The sequence below is a fragment of the Elaeis guineensis genome, chromosome 11 (assembly GCF_000442705.2).
Source record: "Elaeis guineensis isolate ETL-2024a chromosome 11, EG11, whole genome shotgun sequence".
Lineage (NCBI taxonomy): Eukaryota > Viridiplantae > Streptophyta > Magnoliopsida > Arecales > Arecaceae > Elaeis > Elaeis guineensis.
In genome coordinates, this window is record NC_026003.2 from 83,308,939 (window position 1) to 83,327,086 (window position 18,148).

The 18,148-nt window shown below is 45.4% G+C and overlaps 1 protein-coding gene across 1 annotated transcript; it reads left to right on the forward strand.

The window, feature by feature from the left end:
• Positions 1-205: 205 nt before the first annotated feature.
• LOC140852382 (uncharacterized) lies at positions 206-14,659 on the forward strand. The gene is made up of 3 exons (XM_073245318.1): positions 206-1,235; positions 1,334-1,504; positions 14,642-14,659. Exons 1-3 carry the CDS (start codon positions 387-389, stop codon positions 14,657-14,659), a joined length of 1,038 nt encoding a protein of 345 aa, XP_073101419.1. The 5' UTR covers positions 206-386.
• Positions 14,660-18,148: the final 3,489 nt, after the last annotated feature.

Genomic DNA, 18,148 nt, shown 5'->3' on the forward strand with positions numbered 1-18,148 from the left:
GGTTGGTCGACCAAAGTCGGGCTTGATCATTTATTGGTCCGATTCACCAAATCAAATCATGTTAATGGTTGGACCTAACCAGATTTTTTCAGTGGAGGCCAAAGCCTACTGATTAGGTTCTAGGGCAAATTAATTACTAGAAGTTGTTTAGAGAAACAACTGGTTATGAACCTACCCATAGATGCACATGGGTTGACCAGCCAAAGTTGGGCTCGTGTGTAGTCTATGTGGATTCTAGTACCCACTAAGAAATTAAAGTAATTTCTCGAATTGGAGGTTGAGGCTATTAATTCGTAAAATACTGAAAGAAATTTTAGACTAAAGTTCAAGTCTTTAGTATTAATAATTTATGTACTAATATAGGTCTGATTTTCCTTTATGTAGCTATGGCCACTATCCTGTCGCTCCGGTCATTATTAGATAATGACAAGCTCATGGGACCTAATTTTGATAGCTGGTATCGAAAATTAAAAATCATCCTTGAGCATGAGCAGATCCTTTATGTAGTAACAGATCCGGCACTTGAGGAGCCAGTCGTGAACGCTAGAGGGACGGTCCGAGACACTTACCAGAAGTGGCTCAATGACCACACCAACGTCTGGTGCATAATGCTGGCGGCAATGAATGATGAGTTCAGTCACAGGTTTGAGAACGCCCAGCCACAGGAGATGCTTCAAATATTGAACGACTCTTTTGGCATGCCTGACGACGTTGAAAGGCACAAAACTCATTGTGCCATTTTCAATGCTCGGATGAGGGATGGAGCCTTAGTCACTGATCATGTACTGTACATGATCGAAATGATTGAGTGCCTAAGTAAACTGGGCTTTCCCTTGCACGAGCAGCTCGATAAGGATGCGATCCTTAATTCTCTGCCCAAGTCCTACCTTCCCTTCCTTACTCATTTTCGAATGACAAAGCCTGCAGTGAACTACCATGGCTTGTTGGGGTTGCTGCAGAACTTTGAGAAGGATCACCAGCTCCATAAGGAGTCAGTGAATATTGTGGGAGGGTCTTCTTCTGGTCGTCGACCCTTTAAGAAAGGGAAGAAGAACAAGAAGAAGAAGAATAAGGTGCAGCTACATGCTGGGATGTCTGCACAAGGTCAGACCAAGAAGCACAAGCCCGACCAGAGCCAGGCGAAGTGCTTCTTTTGCAAGAAGCAGGGCACTGGAAGAGGAACTGTCCTCTATACATTGCCTCACTGGACCCGATCAGGCCAAAGAAGAAGCAAGGTACTTATATGATAACACCTTGCAACTTTTTCATTTATGATACTACTGCCTGGGTATTGGATATCGGAAGCCCTTATCATATTTGCAATTCAATGCAGGGTCTGCAGGTCAATAGGAGATTTGATGAAGGCGAGAGGTTCTTGAACGTTGGAGATGAAAGCAAAGTTCCAGTTCTAGCACTAGAAATCATGAACCTTGTAATCAATTCTCGAAATATAATTCTGAGTGAATGTCACTATTGTCCAAGCATTTTATTAAATATTATTTCTGTAGGCCTTTTGGCCATGAACGGTTATCAATTTTTAATAAAAAAAAATGTTTGCAATATCATTTTGAATGGTGTTACAATATTTATTGGACAACTTTATAATGAATTTACTTTCTATCACAACCTGTTAATGTGGTTCAAACCTCCGATAAATGCCCTAGAATAGATAATGTGTCAGAAGTCTACCTTTGGCACTGTAGGCTAGGTCATATCAATAAGAATAGGATAAACAGGTTGGATCAAGAAGGAATTCTTGAAGTAGGTGATTATGAATCACTTCCAACCTGTGAGTCCTGTCTTCTTAGTAAAATGACCAAGTCACCTTTTACTGGAAAAGGTGAGCGAGCCAGTGAACTCTTAGCTCTGGTACATTCTGATGTATGTAGACCCATGAGCTCAAGTGCAAGAGGTGGATATTTCTACTTCATAACCTTCACAGACAACCTATCGAGGTATGGGTATGTCTATTTAATGAAGCATAAGTTGAAGTCGTTTGATATGTTCAAACTATTCTGAAATGAGGTAGAAAAATATACTGAAAAGTGTATTAAAACTCTTCAATCTGATCGAGGAGGTGAAGACCTTTCCAATGATTTTCTGATATATCTTGGGGAGAATGGGATTCTCTCTTAGTGGACACCTCCTGGAACACCACAGCATAATGGTGTGTCTGAAAGGAGGAATCGAACCTTGTTGGACATGGTTCGATCCATGATGGGGTTTGCTGGTCTGCCGATCTTCTTAGGGATATGCACTCGAATTGGCTTGTTACCTTCTAAATAGGGTTCCGAGTAAGTCTGTAACCAAAACGCCATATGAGATATGGATAGGACGTAAGCCAGTACTCTCGCACCTTAAGATTTGGGGGTGTCCGGCTTATGTTAAACGTTTAATTACGGACAAGCTTAGACCTAGGTCTGACAAGTGTAATTTTATAGGGTACCCAAAAGAGACCAAAGGGTATTACTTCTACCTAGCTGATGAGCAAAAAGTGTTTGTCAGCCTTAAGGCAATCTTTTTGGAAAGAGAGTTCCTTGGTGAAGGGACTGTTGCCTCTAAGGTCGAACTTGACGAAATTCGACAGGTGGAAAATCCGACGTAAGTTGCTGAACCTGAACTGGATTTGATTAGATCAAATCCGGAGCCCATTATTCAAGCACCCTTAAGGCAATCTGGTAGAGTGCTACGTCAACCGAATAGATACTATGGTTTCTTGGTCCGGGACGACGATTCTATCAAACATGATGAAAATGATGAGGATTCGATCACCTACATGGATGCAATGCAGAGACCCGACTCTGAGAAATAGCTAGAGGCCATGAAATCCGAAATGGAGTCCATGAAGGTCAACGATGTGTGGACATTGGTTGACCCACCCGAAGGAGTAAAACCCATAGGGTGTAAGTGGGTCTTCAAGAGGAAGAGGGACGCAGACGGAAAGGTGAAAACCTATAAAGCCCGTCTGGTTGCCAAGGGATATCGTCAACGTTATGGTATAGACTATGACGAGATATTTTCTCTTGTGGCAATGCTCAAATCCATTAGGATTATGCTTGCGATAGCTGCCCATTTGGACTATGAAATCTGACAGATGGATGTGAAGACAGCTTTCCTAAATGGAGAGCTGGATGAAGAGGTGTATATGATACAACCTGAAGGATTCACATCCACAGATGAGTCTAAGGTGTGCAGACTACAGAGGTCCATTTATAGACTTAAGCAGGCATCCCGGAGTTGGAACATACGTTTTGATAGGATGATCAAGACGTATGGCTTCGTTAAGAACGGAGAAGAGCCCTGCATTTATAAGTGGGCTAATGGTCCAGTAGTAGTATTTCTTGTATTGTATGTAGATGACATTTTCTTAATGAAGAATGATATCCCTGCATTACAGGGAATAAAGATTTGGCTGTCGTCACAGTTCTCCATGAAGGATCTGGGAGAAGCTTCCTACATCCTAGGGATGAGGATCTATAGGGATAGATCTAAAAGGTTGCTTGATTTATCCCAGTCTACATACATAGATACTATGCTGAAGAGGTTCAACATGGAGAATTTCAAGAAAGACTATCTACCGATGGCCATGGAATTTCTCTCTCGAAGAGGGATTGTCCGACAACACCTCAAGAGAGATAGTGTATGGGTAGAATTTCATATGCTTCGGCAATGGAATCTATCATGTACGCCATGACATGTACACGACCAGATGTGGCATACTCACTAGGGGTAGTGAGTAGATACCAATCTGATATAGGGGAGAATCACTGGAAGGTTGTTAAAACTATCCTGAAGTATTTAAGAAATACTAAGGACCAGTGGCTTGTTTATGGTGAATCGAACTTGAGACTTATAGGGTTTACAGACTCTAGTTTCCAGTCTGATCACGATGACAGCAAAAGTGTGTCGGGATTTATTTTTACCCTTAATGGTGGGGCCATCTGCTGGAAGAGTTCCAAGCAACACACAGTGACTGATTCAGTTTGCGAGGTGGAGTATGTCGCTGCATCAGATGCTGCCAAAGAAGCGGTGTGGCTGAGAAAATTCATCATCGAGCTCGGAGTAGCACTCTCCCTTGTTGGTCCAGTTCTGCTCTACTATGACAGCTCTGGAGCCATTGCTCAGGCGAAGGAACCCAAGGCACACCAGCGGACGAAGCATATTCTGCGCTCTACCATCTCATCCGAGAAATTATGGATCGAGGTGATGTCGACCTTCAAAAGATCGACGGATAGGAGAACCTGGCCAATCCATTCACTAAAGCCATTGCGATGAAGGAGTTCGACGACTACAAGTCGAAGATGGGTATTAGATACTGCACCGATTGGCTTTAGGCCAAGTGGGAGATTATTGGGAATAGTATCCCAAAGCCAATCATCAGCCTGTTGACGGTTGTGCTCATTTTTGTATATGTACATGAATTATAAATTAATAAAAATTATTTTGGCATTTTTTATCATAAAATATTTCATCTTCTAATGAACTCCTATGTTGTGGTGAAATCCTTAGGATAATTTAGACTCGACAAAGGAGGATTTATCGTTTAGTCCTTAAATCTATTCGCGACCAAATGATACGTTGTTACCAAGGATGACAATGTTTATCAAGCATAGGTCGTTGTGTGTAATATAGGTTGGTTGTCCTCTTAACCAATGTGTGGAGACACTGGTATGGCATACAAGTGAGATGTAAGGGTACATCTGCACTGAACATGACCAACTCCGAAGCTATTTCTGCTATCAAGATTTACTCCGATGGAATATGGGTATAAATATCCCTCCGACCTGAGACTGCCATGGTGACTTGCAAGCAACTCACTGCACTTAGGCACTGGACTACCTGAATTTCTAATTCAGTGATGGAAGGCCGCTGGGTGTAGTCAAGTACTTGACTTGTCGATGCATGTGTCAAGATGGGATTGACCACTCCAGTTTAGGAGCTGTGTACAGTCGTATTTCAATTTAGCAAAACCTTGGTCAGGGTAGTTTTTGTGAGGAGTCACAGGACTGTTTGAGTTGAGCACGATTTGGATGATCTAATCAGGGTTGACAGTTTAACCCTGAGTCATCCTAAACACAGAGGTCAAAAGGATGAATTATACAGTAACCATATTCACGTAGGTTCTAAGTGTTGCGATTGCGATCATTCGACCTATTCGGTCGTCGGGTACCATTGCTAGATGGTCACTTCGATTAGTACAGAATTTGATTCCTATACTACTGGCTTAGGTTCAAACCTACGAGGTCACACACACTAGAGGTTCCTATCTGATCTGATAGCTGGTGAAGAGTCCTTCATGTCTGGGATTCTATGATCGAGAATCAGGATTCTCTGATTATGAATTCCACACATTTTGGGTACCGGGGTCAAGAGTCCCACTGGTTTAGGACTCTTCGATCTGTTGTGATCCAGGTGGTGTGCCCAAGGCCCAGGAGACCAAGGCTAAGGCCAAGGTCCATCATTCATGAGGGCTTCATGGAGGCTCTAGGGCTAGTTGGGCCCTAGGTTGAAAGGCTGTGGGCCTTTCGGGTTCTTGAGGTCTAGGTTATGTGGACCTCAAGGGACCAACTCTTTATGGGCCAGGTCTGGCCTAGGATAGGTGAGATTAGGTTGAGTCATAGGTGTACATGGGCTTGGGTTAACCTAATCTCCCATAGAGTTGTCAAGGGAGTTTTGGGTTTGGGTCACTTCACCCTGTGTTTATATATACATGTACTTGTATAGGTTTGATGAAGCCAAGAAATACAAGACTCTTTCTCCCAAGTCTCTCTCTCTTTTTCCTCTCTCTCCAGCCATTCTCCATGCCCCAGGAGCAAGAAACCCTAGGGTTTCTTGCCGCCAGGTCCATAAAAGGAAAGAAAAGCAAGGAGGTGCTAGCCCCTTCCCCCATGCAGCCGCCAGCCATTTTCTTCTCTCCCTCTCTTGCAGCCACCCAAGCATTAGGTCCAAGATCTGGAATATCTTGAGAAGAGATTGATACAAGTTCTTTTCAGATCTGGAGTTGATCTGAGGTCGTTTGAGGCACGGGTGAGATCTCCATCAACAGATCTACAGGAAAGGCTGCAGCAGGACAGATCTGCAAGGTCTATCTCCATCTACCTTCTTCCCTATCTAGAATATCTCAATTTGAGATCTACAAATTGGAGACCTCGGTTCAGGCCTGATCTAGTTGGGTACCAGATCTTGGATTTTTTAGAGGTGATTTCAGAGGCGTTCTTCATCTGGAACGAAAAGCTGATGAAGAAGACAGCAATCAGGCTGATTTCGTCAAGGGCCTTAGATCGAGTCCAGAAGTCTCCAGATCTATTCGTTGCTGGTTTTGCTGCACCCAAGGTCTATGGGAGGAGCTGGGATCATGCTCCAATAGTTGGTATCAGAGCCACGGTGGTGAGAAAGTGGTTCCAAGCACGAGAAGTTGAAGATCCCAAGTGCTGAAAATTTTCAGCAAGGTACCATCAAGGTATATTCTATACTTCTTAATTTTATATTACTTGTTTGGTTTGGATCCAGTCATGGACAGCAATATGAAGGTCGATGTCGAGAAGTTTGATGGTAAGAAAAATTTTTCCATGTAAAAAATCTGGGTGGAGGATCTTCTGGTGCAAGCAGATCTGGATCAGGCTTTGGATGAGAAGCCTGAGGGAATGACAGATAGACAGTGGGCATCATTGGAGAAGAAAGTATGCTCGATGATCAGAGGATGTTTGGCGGATGCGGCAGTGTATTCAGTGCTAGAAGAAAAGACCCCGAAGGGCCTTTGGTCGAAGTTGCACACCATGTATATGGGGAAGAATATGTGCAACAAGCTAATGCTGAAGAAGAGGTTGTACAGTCTTCGGATGCAGGAGGGATCTGATGTGATTGGCCACATTCAGAGGTTCGACCAATTGTGCATGGAGTTGATGAATATCAGGGTAAAGCTGGATGAGGAGGACAAGTCCCTGTTGCTTTTGTGTTCGCTGCCAGGATCATATGATTCTTTGGTGACTACACTGCTCTACGGCAAGGAGACTCTGGAATATGAGGACATGGTCTCAGTGCTGAGGTCCAATGAGCAAAGGGAAAAGTTGACCAGAGATCGGGCTTCCCAGGAAGGTTTGGTAGTAGGGGAGAGGACAGGCAGAGGCAGAGGCAGAGGCGAAGCAAGTCCAGGGGGCAGTCCAAGTCCAGGAAGGGAAAGAAAGAGATGAAATGCTTCAAGTGCAACGAGTTTGGGCACTTCAAGCGAGAATGTCCACTATGGAAGAGCAAGAAGGGAGAAAGAAGTGGCTCAGAATCAGTGAGTGCAGTTGCTGGGTAGCAGGTGGAGGATGATCTACTTGTGGTATCAGATGGTCACAGGCATTACACAGAGGAGTGGACACTAGACTCTGCGTGCTCACATCACTACACACCACACAGGTCTTGATTTGCGACATACACCAAGACAGATGAGGGATCAGTGACTCTAGGCGACAATCATCCTTGCAAGGTGGCTGGGATAGGGACAGTCAGGGTGAGGATATTTGATGGGATTGTGAGGACATTGACAAATGTAAAGCACATCCCGGAGCTGGAAAAGAATCTGATGTCACTTGGCTACTTGGAGCGCAGTGGATACAGCTTCAGCAGTAGGGTAAGAAGCGGAGTACTGAACATCTCCAATGGAGTTATGGTAGTGATGAGAGGCAGAAGGTTGGACAATAACCTCTATTGCATGGAGGGATCTGTGGTGACCGAAGAGTCTGATGCAGCAGCTGCAGCACAGACCAGCAGGGGGCTTACAGGATGTGGCACTACCGCCTAGGCCACATGGGTGGCAAGGGGCTAAGGGAGTTGAGCAGGAGAGGACTCATATCTGATCTGGAGGATGGTGCTACAAGGGAGATCTGTGAGCCTTGCCAGATGGGAAAGCAGAGGAGAGTTCAGTTCAACATCAGTACAGCCCGTGTGCAGCCCCTCTGGAGTTAGTACACACGGATGTGTGGGGACCAGCTCCAGTTTTAGCTAGGAATGGGGCCAGATACTTCATGACCCTGATTGATGATTTCTCAAGAAAACTCTGGATTTACTTCATGAGAGAGAAGTCAGAGGTCTTCACCAAGTTCAAGATCTGGAGAGCTGAGGTGGAGAAGGAGCAGGGGAAGAGCGTGAAGTGTCTGAGGTCAGACAATGGCAGGGAGTACACCAGCAGAGAGTTTCAGGATTACTGTGAGGAGTGTGGGATCAGAGATACTTCTCAGTTAAGGGGACTCCACAGCAGAATGGGGTGGCCGAGAGGATGAACAGAATACTTTTGGAAAAGGCACGATGCATGAGGCTGCAGGCAGGGCTTCCAAAGGAGTTCTGGGTTGACACAGTTGACGCAGTCGGTTACTTGGTCAATCGATCACCTCACATCAGGTTAGATGGCAGGCTTCTAGAGGAGGTGTGGTCTAAGAGGACAGTTGGGCTGGGCCATCTACGGGTATTTGGGTGCACAGCCTATGTGCACATTGGAGCTGGTGAGCGGAGCAAGCTAGACGCTAGATCACGCAAGGCGGTGTTTCTAGGCTATCCACGAGGAGTCAAGGGATACAGGCTGTGGGATCTCTTGGAAAAGAAGGTCATCATTAGTCGGGATGTGACTTTTGATGAGGAGTCAGTCCTACGGAGGCGAGCAGGCATGGAGGAGCAGCAGGAGCAGGAGGAGGTCCAGCAGGGCACTGCTGGACAGCTAACCTCTTTGATTTTGCCTCTTGCAGGTACTACTGGAGGACATGATATTTAGATGGAGCACCTACCTAAGGTGTCTTCACAGGTGGAGAAGACTCGGACGGATGATCGAGGCGGAGAGGTCCAGCAGGAGTGAGCTGGACCAAAGACTGATATCGATGTTGCCCTACATAAGCCCAAGAGGACCATCAGGCAACCGAACCGATATGACTTCGAGGAGATGCTATCATATGCCCTAGTGACAGCGAATGGAGACCTATATATGTATCAGGAGGCTATTGAGAGCCAAGACAGAGAGTGGTAGGTCCAGGCGATGTCCGAGGAGATGCAGTCTCTCCACCAGAACCAGACTTGGCGATTGGTGCAGTTGCCACAGGGGAAGAGGCCCATTGGCGGCAAATGGGTCTACAGTCGCAAGGAAGGGCCTTCAGAGCAGGGACGTATAAGATTCAAGGCAAGGTTAGTGGCCAAGGGATACTCCCAGAAGGAAGGCATCGACTTCAGTGAGGTCTTCTCTCCCATCGTCAGACATACTTCCATCAGAGTGTTGCTGAGCATTGTAGCAGCTCAGGATTTAGAGCTGGAGCAGATGGATGTCAAGACGGCGTTCCTCCATGGGCATTTGGAGGAGAGGATTTACATGGAGCAGCCACCCAGTTTCAGGGATCTAGGATCAGAGGGAAAGGTTTGTTTGTTGCAGAAGTCGTTGTACGGGCTGAAGCAGTCGCTGAGGCAATGGTACAAGTGGTTCGACTCCTATGTGCGCAGCATTGGACTTTTCAGGTGCAAGTTTGATCCCTGTGTTTATGTTCAGTCTCTTAAGGATGGTTCTAGGGTGTTCCTACTCTTGTATGTGGATGACATGCTTATAGCATGCAAGAGTAGGAAGGTTGTGCAGGATCTGAAGGCATCCTTATCTCGGGAGTTTAAGATGAAGGATTTGGGCCCTGCAAGGAAGATCCTAGGCATGGAGATTTTCAGAGACCGAGCATGGAGGGTGCTGCATCTATCTCAGGGGGGCTACATATAGAAGGTCTTAGAGAGGTTCGAGATGAAGGGAGCAAAGCCGACGGAGCTGCCACTTGCTGGTCACTTCAGACTCTCAAAGACCATGGCACCACAGACTGAGGTGGAGGCTCAAGAGATGGAGATGGTTCCTTATGCTTCAAGAGTTGGGAGCTTGATGTATGCGATGGTCTGTTGTAGGCCAGACATCGCTCATGCAGTGAGACAGGTTAGCAGGTTCATGGTGCAGCCTGGCAGGGAGCACTGGAGAGCTCTGAAGTGGATATTCAGATACCTAGTAGGATCAGTTGGAGTTGGCATCTGCTACGGACAGCGAGGAGGTGCAGTGGGATACTCTGACATGTCCAGGGAGGCTCAGGGGCTGATTGGAGGTTATATAAATACAGACTTCGGTGGAGATGTGGATACCCGGAGGTCTACGATAGGCTACATCTTTAGCCTGTATGGAGGTCCTATTTCTTGGAGATCGATTCTGCAGCCTATCACAGCCCTATCCACTACAGAGGCAGAGTACATCAGACTGACAGAAGTAGCTAAGGAGGTAATTTGGCTGAAGGGTTTGTTGACAGAGATGGGCCTTGCTCAGGAGGCCATTAGAGTGCACTGTGACAGCCAGAGTGCACTTCTATTAGCACAGAACTCAGTCTATCATGCAAGGACAAAGCACATCGATATTCAGTATCATCAGATCAGGAAGCTTGTGGAGGATGGCGAGGTGGAGCTGGTAAAGGTACATACCAAGGAGAATCCAGCTGATGCACTTACGAAGGTACTTCCACGGGACAGCTTTCAGAGATATGTTGAGCTGATTCGACTGATGCATAGAGTGAGCTGGTTGAGGCCTTGGGACACCAAGGTGGAGATTGTTGTGATCCAAGTGGTGTGCCCAAGGCCCGGGGGACCAAGGCTAAGGCCAAGGTCCATCATTCATGAGGGCTTCATGGAGGCTCTAGGGCTAGTTGGGCCCTAGGTTGAAAGGCTGTGGGCCTTTCAGGTTCTTGAGGTCTAGGTTATGTGGGCCTCAAGGGACCAACTCTTTATGGGTCAGGTCTGGACCCAGGATAGGTGAGATTAGGTCGAGTCATGGGTGTACATGGGCTTGGGTTAAACTAATCTCCCATAGAGTTGGTCAAGGGAGTTTTGGGTTTGGGTCACTTGACCCTGTGTTTATATATACATGTACTTGTATAGGTTTGATGAAGCCAAGAAATACAAGACTCTTTCTCCCAAGTCTCTCTCTCTCTTCTCCCTCTCTCTCCATCCATTCTCCATGCCCCAGGAGCAAGAAACCCTAAGGTTTCTTGCCGCCAGGTCCATAAAAGGAAAGAAAAGCAAGGAGGTACATCTGCACTGAACGTGACCAACTCTGGAGCTATTTCTGCTGTCAAGATTTACTCCGATGGAATGTGGGTATAAATATCTTTCTGACATGAGACTGCCATGGTGATTGCAAGCAACTCACTGCACTTAGGCACTGGACTACCTGAATTTTAATTCAGTGATGGAAGGCTGCTGGTGTAGTCAAGTACTCGACTTGTCGGTGCATGTGCCAAGATGGGATTGACCACTCTAGTTTAGGAGCTATGTACAGTCGTATTTCAATTTAGCAAAACCTTGGTCAGGGTAGTTTTTGTGAGGAGTCACAGGACTGTTTGAGTTGAGCATGATTTGGATGATCTAATCAGGGTTGACAGTTTAACCCTGAGTCATCCTAAACACAGAGGTCAAAAGGTTGAATTATACAGTAACCATATTCACGTAGGTTCTGAGTGTTGCGATTGCGATCATTCGACCTATTCGATCGTCGGGTACCATTGCTAGATGGTCACTTCGATTAGTACAGGATTTGATTCCTGTACTACTGGCTTAGGTTCGAACCTACAGGGTCACACACATTAGAGGTTCCTATCTGATCTGATAGCTAGTGAAGAGTCCTTCATGTCTGGGATTCTGTGATCGAGAATCAGGATTCTCTGATTATGAATTCCACACATTTTGGGTACCGGGGTCAAGAGTCCCACTGGTTTAGGACTCTTCGATCTGTTGTGATCCAGGTGGTGTGCCCAAGGCCCAGGAGACCAAGGCTAAGGCCAAGGTCCATCATTCATGAGGACTTCATGGAGGCTCTAGGGCTAGTTGGGCCCTAGGTTGAAAGGCTGTGGGCCTTTCGGGTTCTTGAGGTCTAGGTTATGTGGCCCTCAAGGGACCAACTCTTTATGGGCCAGGTCTGGGCCTAGGATAGGTGAGATTAGGTCGAGTCATAGGTGTACATGGGCTTGGGTTAACCTAATCTCCCATAGAGTTGGTCAAGGGAGTTTTAGGTTTGGGTCACTTGACCCTGTGTTTATATATACATGTACTTGTATAGGTTTGATGAAGCCAAGAAATATAAGACTCTTTCTCTCAAGTCTCTCTCTCTCTTCTCCCTCTCTCTCCAGCCATTCTCCATGCCCCAGGAGCAAGAAACCCTAGGGTTTCTTGCCGCCAGGTCCATAAAAGGAAAGAAAAGCAAGGAGGCGCTAGCCCCTTCCCCCTTGCAGCCGCCAGCCATTTTCTTCTCTCCCTCTCTTGCAGCCACCCAAGCATCAGGTCCAAGACCTAAAATCTCTTGAGAAGAGGTTGATACAAGTCCCTCTCAGATCTAGAGTTGATCTGAGGTCGTTTGAGGCATGGGTGAGATCTCCATCAACAGATCTACAGGAAAGGCTGCAGCAGGACAGATCTGCAATGTCTATCTCCATCTACCTTCTTCCCCATCTAGAACACTCTGATTTGAGATCTATGAATTGGAAGACCTCGGTCTTGGCCTGTTCTGGTTGGGTACCAGATCTTGGATTTTTTAGAGGTGATTTCAGAGGTGTTCTTCATCTGGAACGAAAGGCTGACGAAGAAGACAGCAATCAGGCTGATTTCATCAAGGGCCTTAGATCGAGTCCAGAAGTCTCCAGATCTGTTCGTTGCTGGTTTCACTGCACCCAAGTCCGTAGGAGGAGCCGAGATCGTGCTCCAACATGATCAGGGTTACATATCGATGAATTCTGATGCCCAATTACCCATCGATTTTGGACTCAATATTTATGAAAGGTTTAATTAGTGATTTGATCACTAATTAACTCAATTTAATTGAGTAATTAATTTTGGATCAAGTTCAATTGAATTGGATTCAGTTGGGTTTGACCCGATTAGGTTAAGAGTTGACCTAATCGTCGAGATGGTTTGGTCCCTGATATGATCAGGGGTTGGGCTTAATCAATTTCTGATTTGATTAGGATTTTATTGAGCCTAATTAAGCCTAATTTAGTTGGTTTAAATTAGTCTAATTGGGCTTAACTTATTTGGTTCAATTAGGTTGGTTTAAATAATGAAACCACCTTGACCCATTCTACCTGTGCCACCTCACTTCCACTGCGCCCATTTGAATTCACGAGAAGGAAGTTCTCATGAATTTTTTCTCACGCAAAGCCCTCCTCATGCCCTACTTTAATGCACCAAATAAGTGGATAAAGATGATTGGTTGGCCATTCAAATTCAAAATAAAATTTGAATTTGAATGAGCAATCAATCTTAGCACCTTGACCTTATCCTCTTTTAGCGCCCCATTTATTACACGAGAAAATTTTTCTCATGAAATCACTCATGCACAAATTAAGCCATGCCCTCCTCTTCTCACACCCTTAGTGGATAGGGATAAATTGATTTCCATTTGAATTCAAAATTTGATTTGATTTCAAATGTGCAATTACTCATCTTTATCCTCTCAGGTGGATAAGACGTTTGACATTGTTTTAAAAGGAGGAGAAGAGTGGGGCATGTGCAAGAAAATTATTGGAAAGAAAATCTGGGCATGAGGAATCCTTGTGTGCAAGGTGAAGGTCTATATTCTTTCAGAGAAAAAGAAAGAAAAGAAAAAAAAATATGCGCAGGGTTTCAGTGAGTTCTTTAGGGTTTCAGCCTGGAGTTCGGAAAGTGAGAAGGTGAGCTACGAATGTCGTGAGCCCATCAAATTTTAGAGAGATCTTCAACATCCTCTCAAGCATATCTGCTGATGATTCAAAGTATCCAAAGAATTGATAGACATCGATCGAAGGAGTTCGATCAGCATCGGCCATCGAAAGGGCTCTACAACGAGCTAGCACTCGTGAGGAGTCAATCAGATCGGAAGCTTCGTGTGGACGATCTGCAGAGGCCAGACACACTGTGTGGCTATATCACGATGATCAGACTCTCCCAACAGTGATCAGATTACGACGATCTACTACCCGCACAAAGGTATTGTGTTCTGAACACATTAGAGTAAAGTGTTTACTGTTCAAATTCAAATTTCAAATTTAATGCATGCATGCTATATATCATATTTAGATCCTAGTGTAGGATAATTTTTTATTAATTAATTAGATTAATTAATAATTTTCACTATAAAATAATAATTTTGAAAAGGTTTTAAAATTATCATTTTACCCCTGCACTAAATTTTCTCCACATACCGCAGTTGTATGACTGATCCTTTGACCAGAGATGGCACTACTGCTCGTAGTGTGGCTACTGGAGTTTGACTAACATATCAACATGGGTGTCAATGAGCCCTTATAGTGGATGTTGGCGACAGTTGATCCACTGTAAGAGTGGTGTGTGCATCAAGATGGAATCTATCGATCCTAGCAGAAGAGTGTAGTCCAATGAGATTTAAGAGGCTGAGTCCTTAAGTCTATGTCCATAACAGTGTGATTGATGAAAAAAATTTTCATAGAATTACATATGAACTTAAGCTGATTGAATCTATCATATGACCGATGCTGAGGTTTGATGATTCCTCCATGACCTGCCATCTGGTTGGGACTCACGATAAAAGGACTGTATCATATGCTAACTGCACTTAGAGATTCATCTTTTATTCTGCTGGGTTGCCACTATATACTGCTAGGTGTCACGGTGGATGTGAGACTCATGAAGATCATCTTGATAATCAATGATCCTTGGTGGACTGAGTTGGAATTATTCCAACTATTGAAAAAAGTTTCAATGATATTGTGATAGAGATCACAATATATCTCACTACCAAACAGAATAGAACCTATGAGATCACACATAAAAGAGGCTTTTGACTGATCAGATGATTGAATTATGATTATGAATGATAATAGGATTTGATTATCAATTTAATTGATAACTAATCTAATGCAAATATTACATTATGTAACTTACTAAAGAGTTAGTAAGTTATAAAAGGATTAATTAGCAATAGGATTGCTAATTGACTTAATTTGATTGAGCAATGGGGCTTGCATCAAGTCCAATTTGATTGGATTTAATTTGACTCATTATGGATTTGATTTGATCAACCCCAATAGGGTTATAGGATAACCCCAAATGGATCAAATGATTAGTTTCAGTTGAATTAGAATTTGGATTTGATCTAATTTCTAATTAGACTAGAAAATATGAATTCCTATTTGACTAAGAATTCTTATTTTCTTGGGTACACTAAATCTTAATTAGATTAGGATTAAAATTGAGTTTGACTCAAGTACCAAGAATGTTGGAGCACAATCCTGCTCCTCCTACAGACCTTGGGTGCAGCGGAACCAGCAACGAACAAATCTGGAGACTTCTGGACTCGATCGAAGGCCCTTGATGAAATCAGCCTGGTTGCTGTCTTCTTCGTCAGTCTTTCGTTCCAGATGAAGAATGCCTCTAAGATCACCTCTAAAAAATCCAAGATCTGGTACCCAACAAGATTAGGCCTGGATCGAGGTCTTCCAATTTATAGATCTTGAATTAGGGTATTCTAAATAGGGAAGAAGGTAGATAGAACCAGACCTTGCAGATCTATCCTACTGCAGCCTTTCCTGTAGATCTGTTGATGGAGATCTCACCCGTGCCTCAAACGACCTCAGATCAACTCCAGATCTGAGAGAAACTTGTACCAACCTTATAGAAAGAGATTTCAAGTCCTGGACTTGATGTTTGGGTGCCTGCAAGAGAGGGAGAGGCAATATGGATGGCGGCACAAAAGGAGAGGGGCTCAAAACCCTAGCGCCTCCCCTGCTTTTCCTACCTTCTATGGACTTGGCGGCAAGAAACCCTAGGGTTTCTTGCTCCTGGGGCATGGAGAATAGCTGAAGAGAGAGGGAGAAGAGAGAGAGAGACTTGGGAGAAAAGATTTTTGTATTCCTTGGCTTAATCAAACCTATACAGTGCATGTATATATAAACACAGAGTCAAGTGACCCAAACCCAAAACTCCCTTGACCAACTCTATGGAAATTAGGTTAACCCAAGCCCATATACACCTATGACTCGACCTAATCTCACCTATCCTGGGCTCAGACCTGGCCCATAAAGAGTTGGTCCCTTGAGGCCCACATAACCTAGACCTTAAGAACCCGAAAGGTCCACAGCCTTTCAACCTAGGGCCCAACTAGCCCTAGAGCCTCCATGAAGCCCTTATGAATGATGGACCTTGGCCTTAGCCTTGGTCCCCTGGGCCTTGGGCACAGCACCTGGATCACAACAATCTCCACCTTGGTGTCTCAAGGCCTCAACCAGCTCCACTCTGTCCATCAGCCGAATCAGCTCAGCACATCTCTGAAAGCTGTCCCATGGAAGTACCTTCATAAGTACATCAGTTGGATTCTCCTTGGTGTGTACCTTTACCAGCTCCACCTTGCCATCCTCCACAAGCTCCCTGATCCAATGATACTGAATGTCGATGCGCTTTGTCCTTGCATGATAGACTGAGTTCTGTGCTAGTAGAAGTGCACTCTGGCTGTCACAGTGCACTCTAATGGCCTCCTGAGTAAGGCCCATCTCCGTCAACAAACCCTTCAGCCAAATTTCTTCCTTAGCTACTTCTGTCAGCTCGATGTATTCTACCTCTGTAGTGGATAGGTCATGATAGGCTGCAGACTCGATCTCCAAGAAATAGGACCTCCATACAGGCTAAAGATGAAGCCTGTCGTAGACCTCCAGGTATCCACATCTCCACCAAAGTCTGCATCTACATAACCGCCAATCAGCCCCTGAGCCTCCCTGGACATGTCAGAGTATCCCACTGCACCTCCTCACTGTTCGTAGTAGATGCCAACTCCAACTGAACCCGTCAGATATCTGAATATCCACTTCAATGCTCTCCAGTGCTCCCTGCCAGGCTGCGCCATGAACCTACTAACCTGACTCACTGCATGAGCGATGTCTGGCCTACAACAGACCATCGCATACATCAAGCTCCCAACTCCTGAAGCATAAGGGACCATCTCCATCTCCTGAGCCTCCACCTCAGTCTGTGGGCCATGGTCTTCGAGAGTCTGAAGTGACCGGCAAGTGGCAGCTCGCCGGCTTTGGTCCCTTCATCTCGAACCTCTCTAAGACCTTCTGTATGTAGCCCCCCTGAGATAGATGCAGCACCCTTCGGGCTTGGTCTCTGAAAATCTCCATGCCTAGGATCTTCCTTGCAGGGCCCAAATCCTTCATCTCAAACTCCCGAGATAAGGATGCCTTCAGATCCTGCACAACCTTCCTACTCTTGCATGCTATAAGCATGTCATCCACATACAAGAGTAGGAACACCCTAGAACCATCCTCAAGAGACTGAACATAAACACAGGGATCAAACTCACACCTGGAAAGTCCAATGTTGCGCACATAGGAGTCAAACCGCTTGTACCATTGCCTCGGTGATTGCTTCAGCCCGTACAGCGACTTCTGCAACAAACAAACCTTTCCCTCTGATCCTGAATCCCTGAAACTGGGTGGCTACTCCATGTAAATCCTCTCCTCCAAATGCCCATGGAGAAACACCGTCTTGACATCCATCTGCTCCAGCTCTAAATCCTGAGCTGCTATAATGCTCAGCAACACTCTGATGGAAGTATGTCTGACGACGGGAGAGAAGACCTCACTGAAGTCGATGCCTTCCTTCTGGGAGTATCCCTTGGCCACTAACCTTGCCTTGAATCTGATACCTCCCTGCTTTGAAGGCCCTTCCTTGTGACTTAGACCCATTGCAGCCAATGGGCCTCTTCCCTTGTGGCAACTGCACCAATCGCCACGTCTGGTTCTGGTGGAGAGACTGCATCTCCTCGGACATCTTCTGGACCCACCACTCTCTGTCCTGGCTCTCAATAGCCTTCTGATATGTATATGGGTCTCCATTCACTTCACCAGGGCATATGACAGTGTCTCCTCGAAGCCATATTGGTCCGGTTGCCTGATGGTCCTCTTGGGCTTGTGTAGGGCAACACCAATATCAGTCCTCGATCTAGCTCGCTCCTATTGGACCTCTTCGCCTCGATCATCCGTCCGAGTCCTCTCCACCTGTGGAGACACCTTAGGGAAGTTCTCCACCTGAATGTCATGTCCTCCAATAGTACCTGCAAGAGGCAAAATCAAAGTGGTAAGCTGTCCAGCAGTGCCCTGCTAGACCTCCTTCT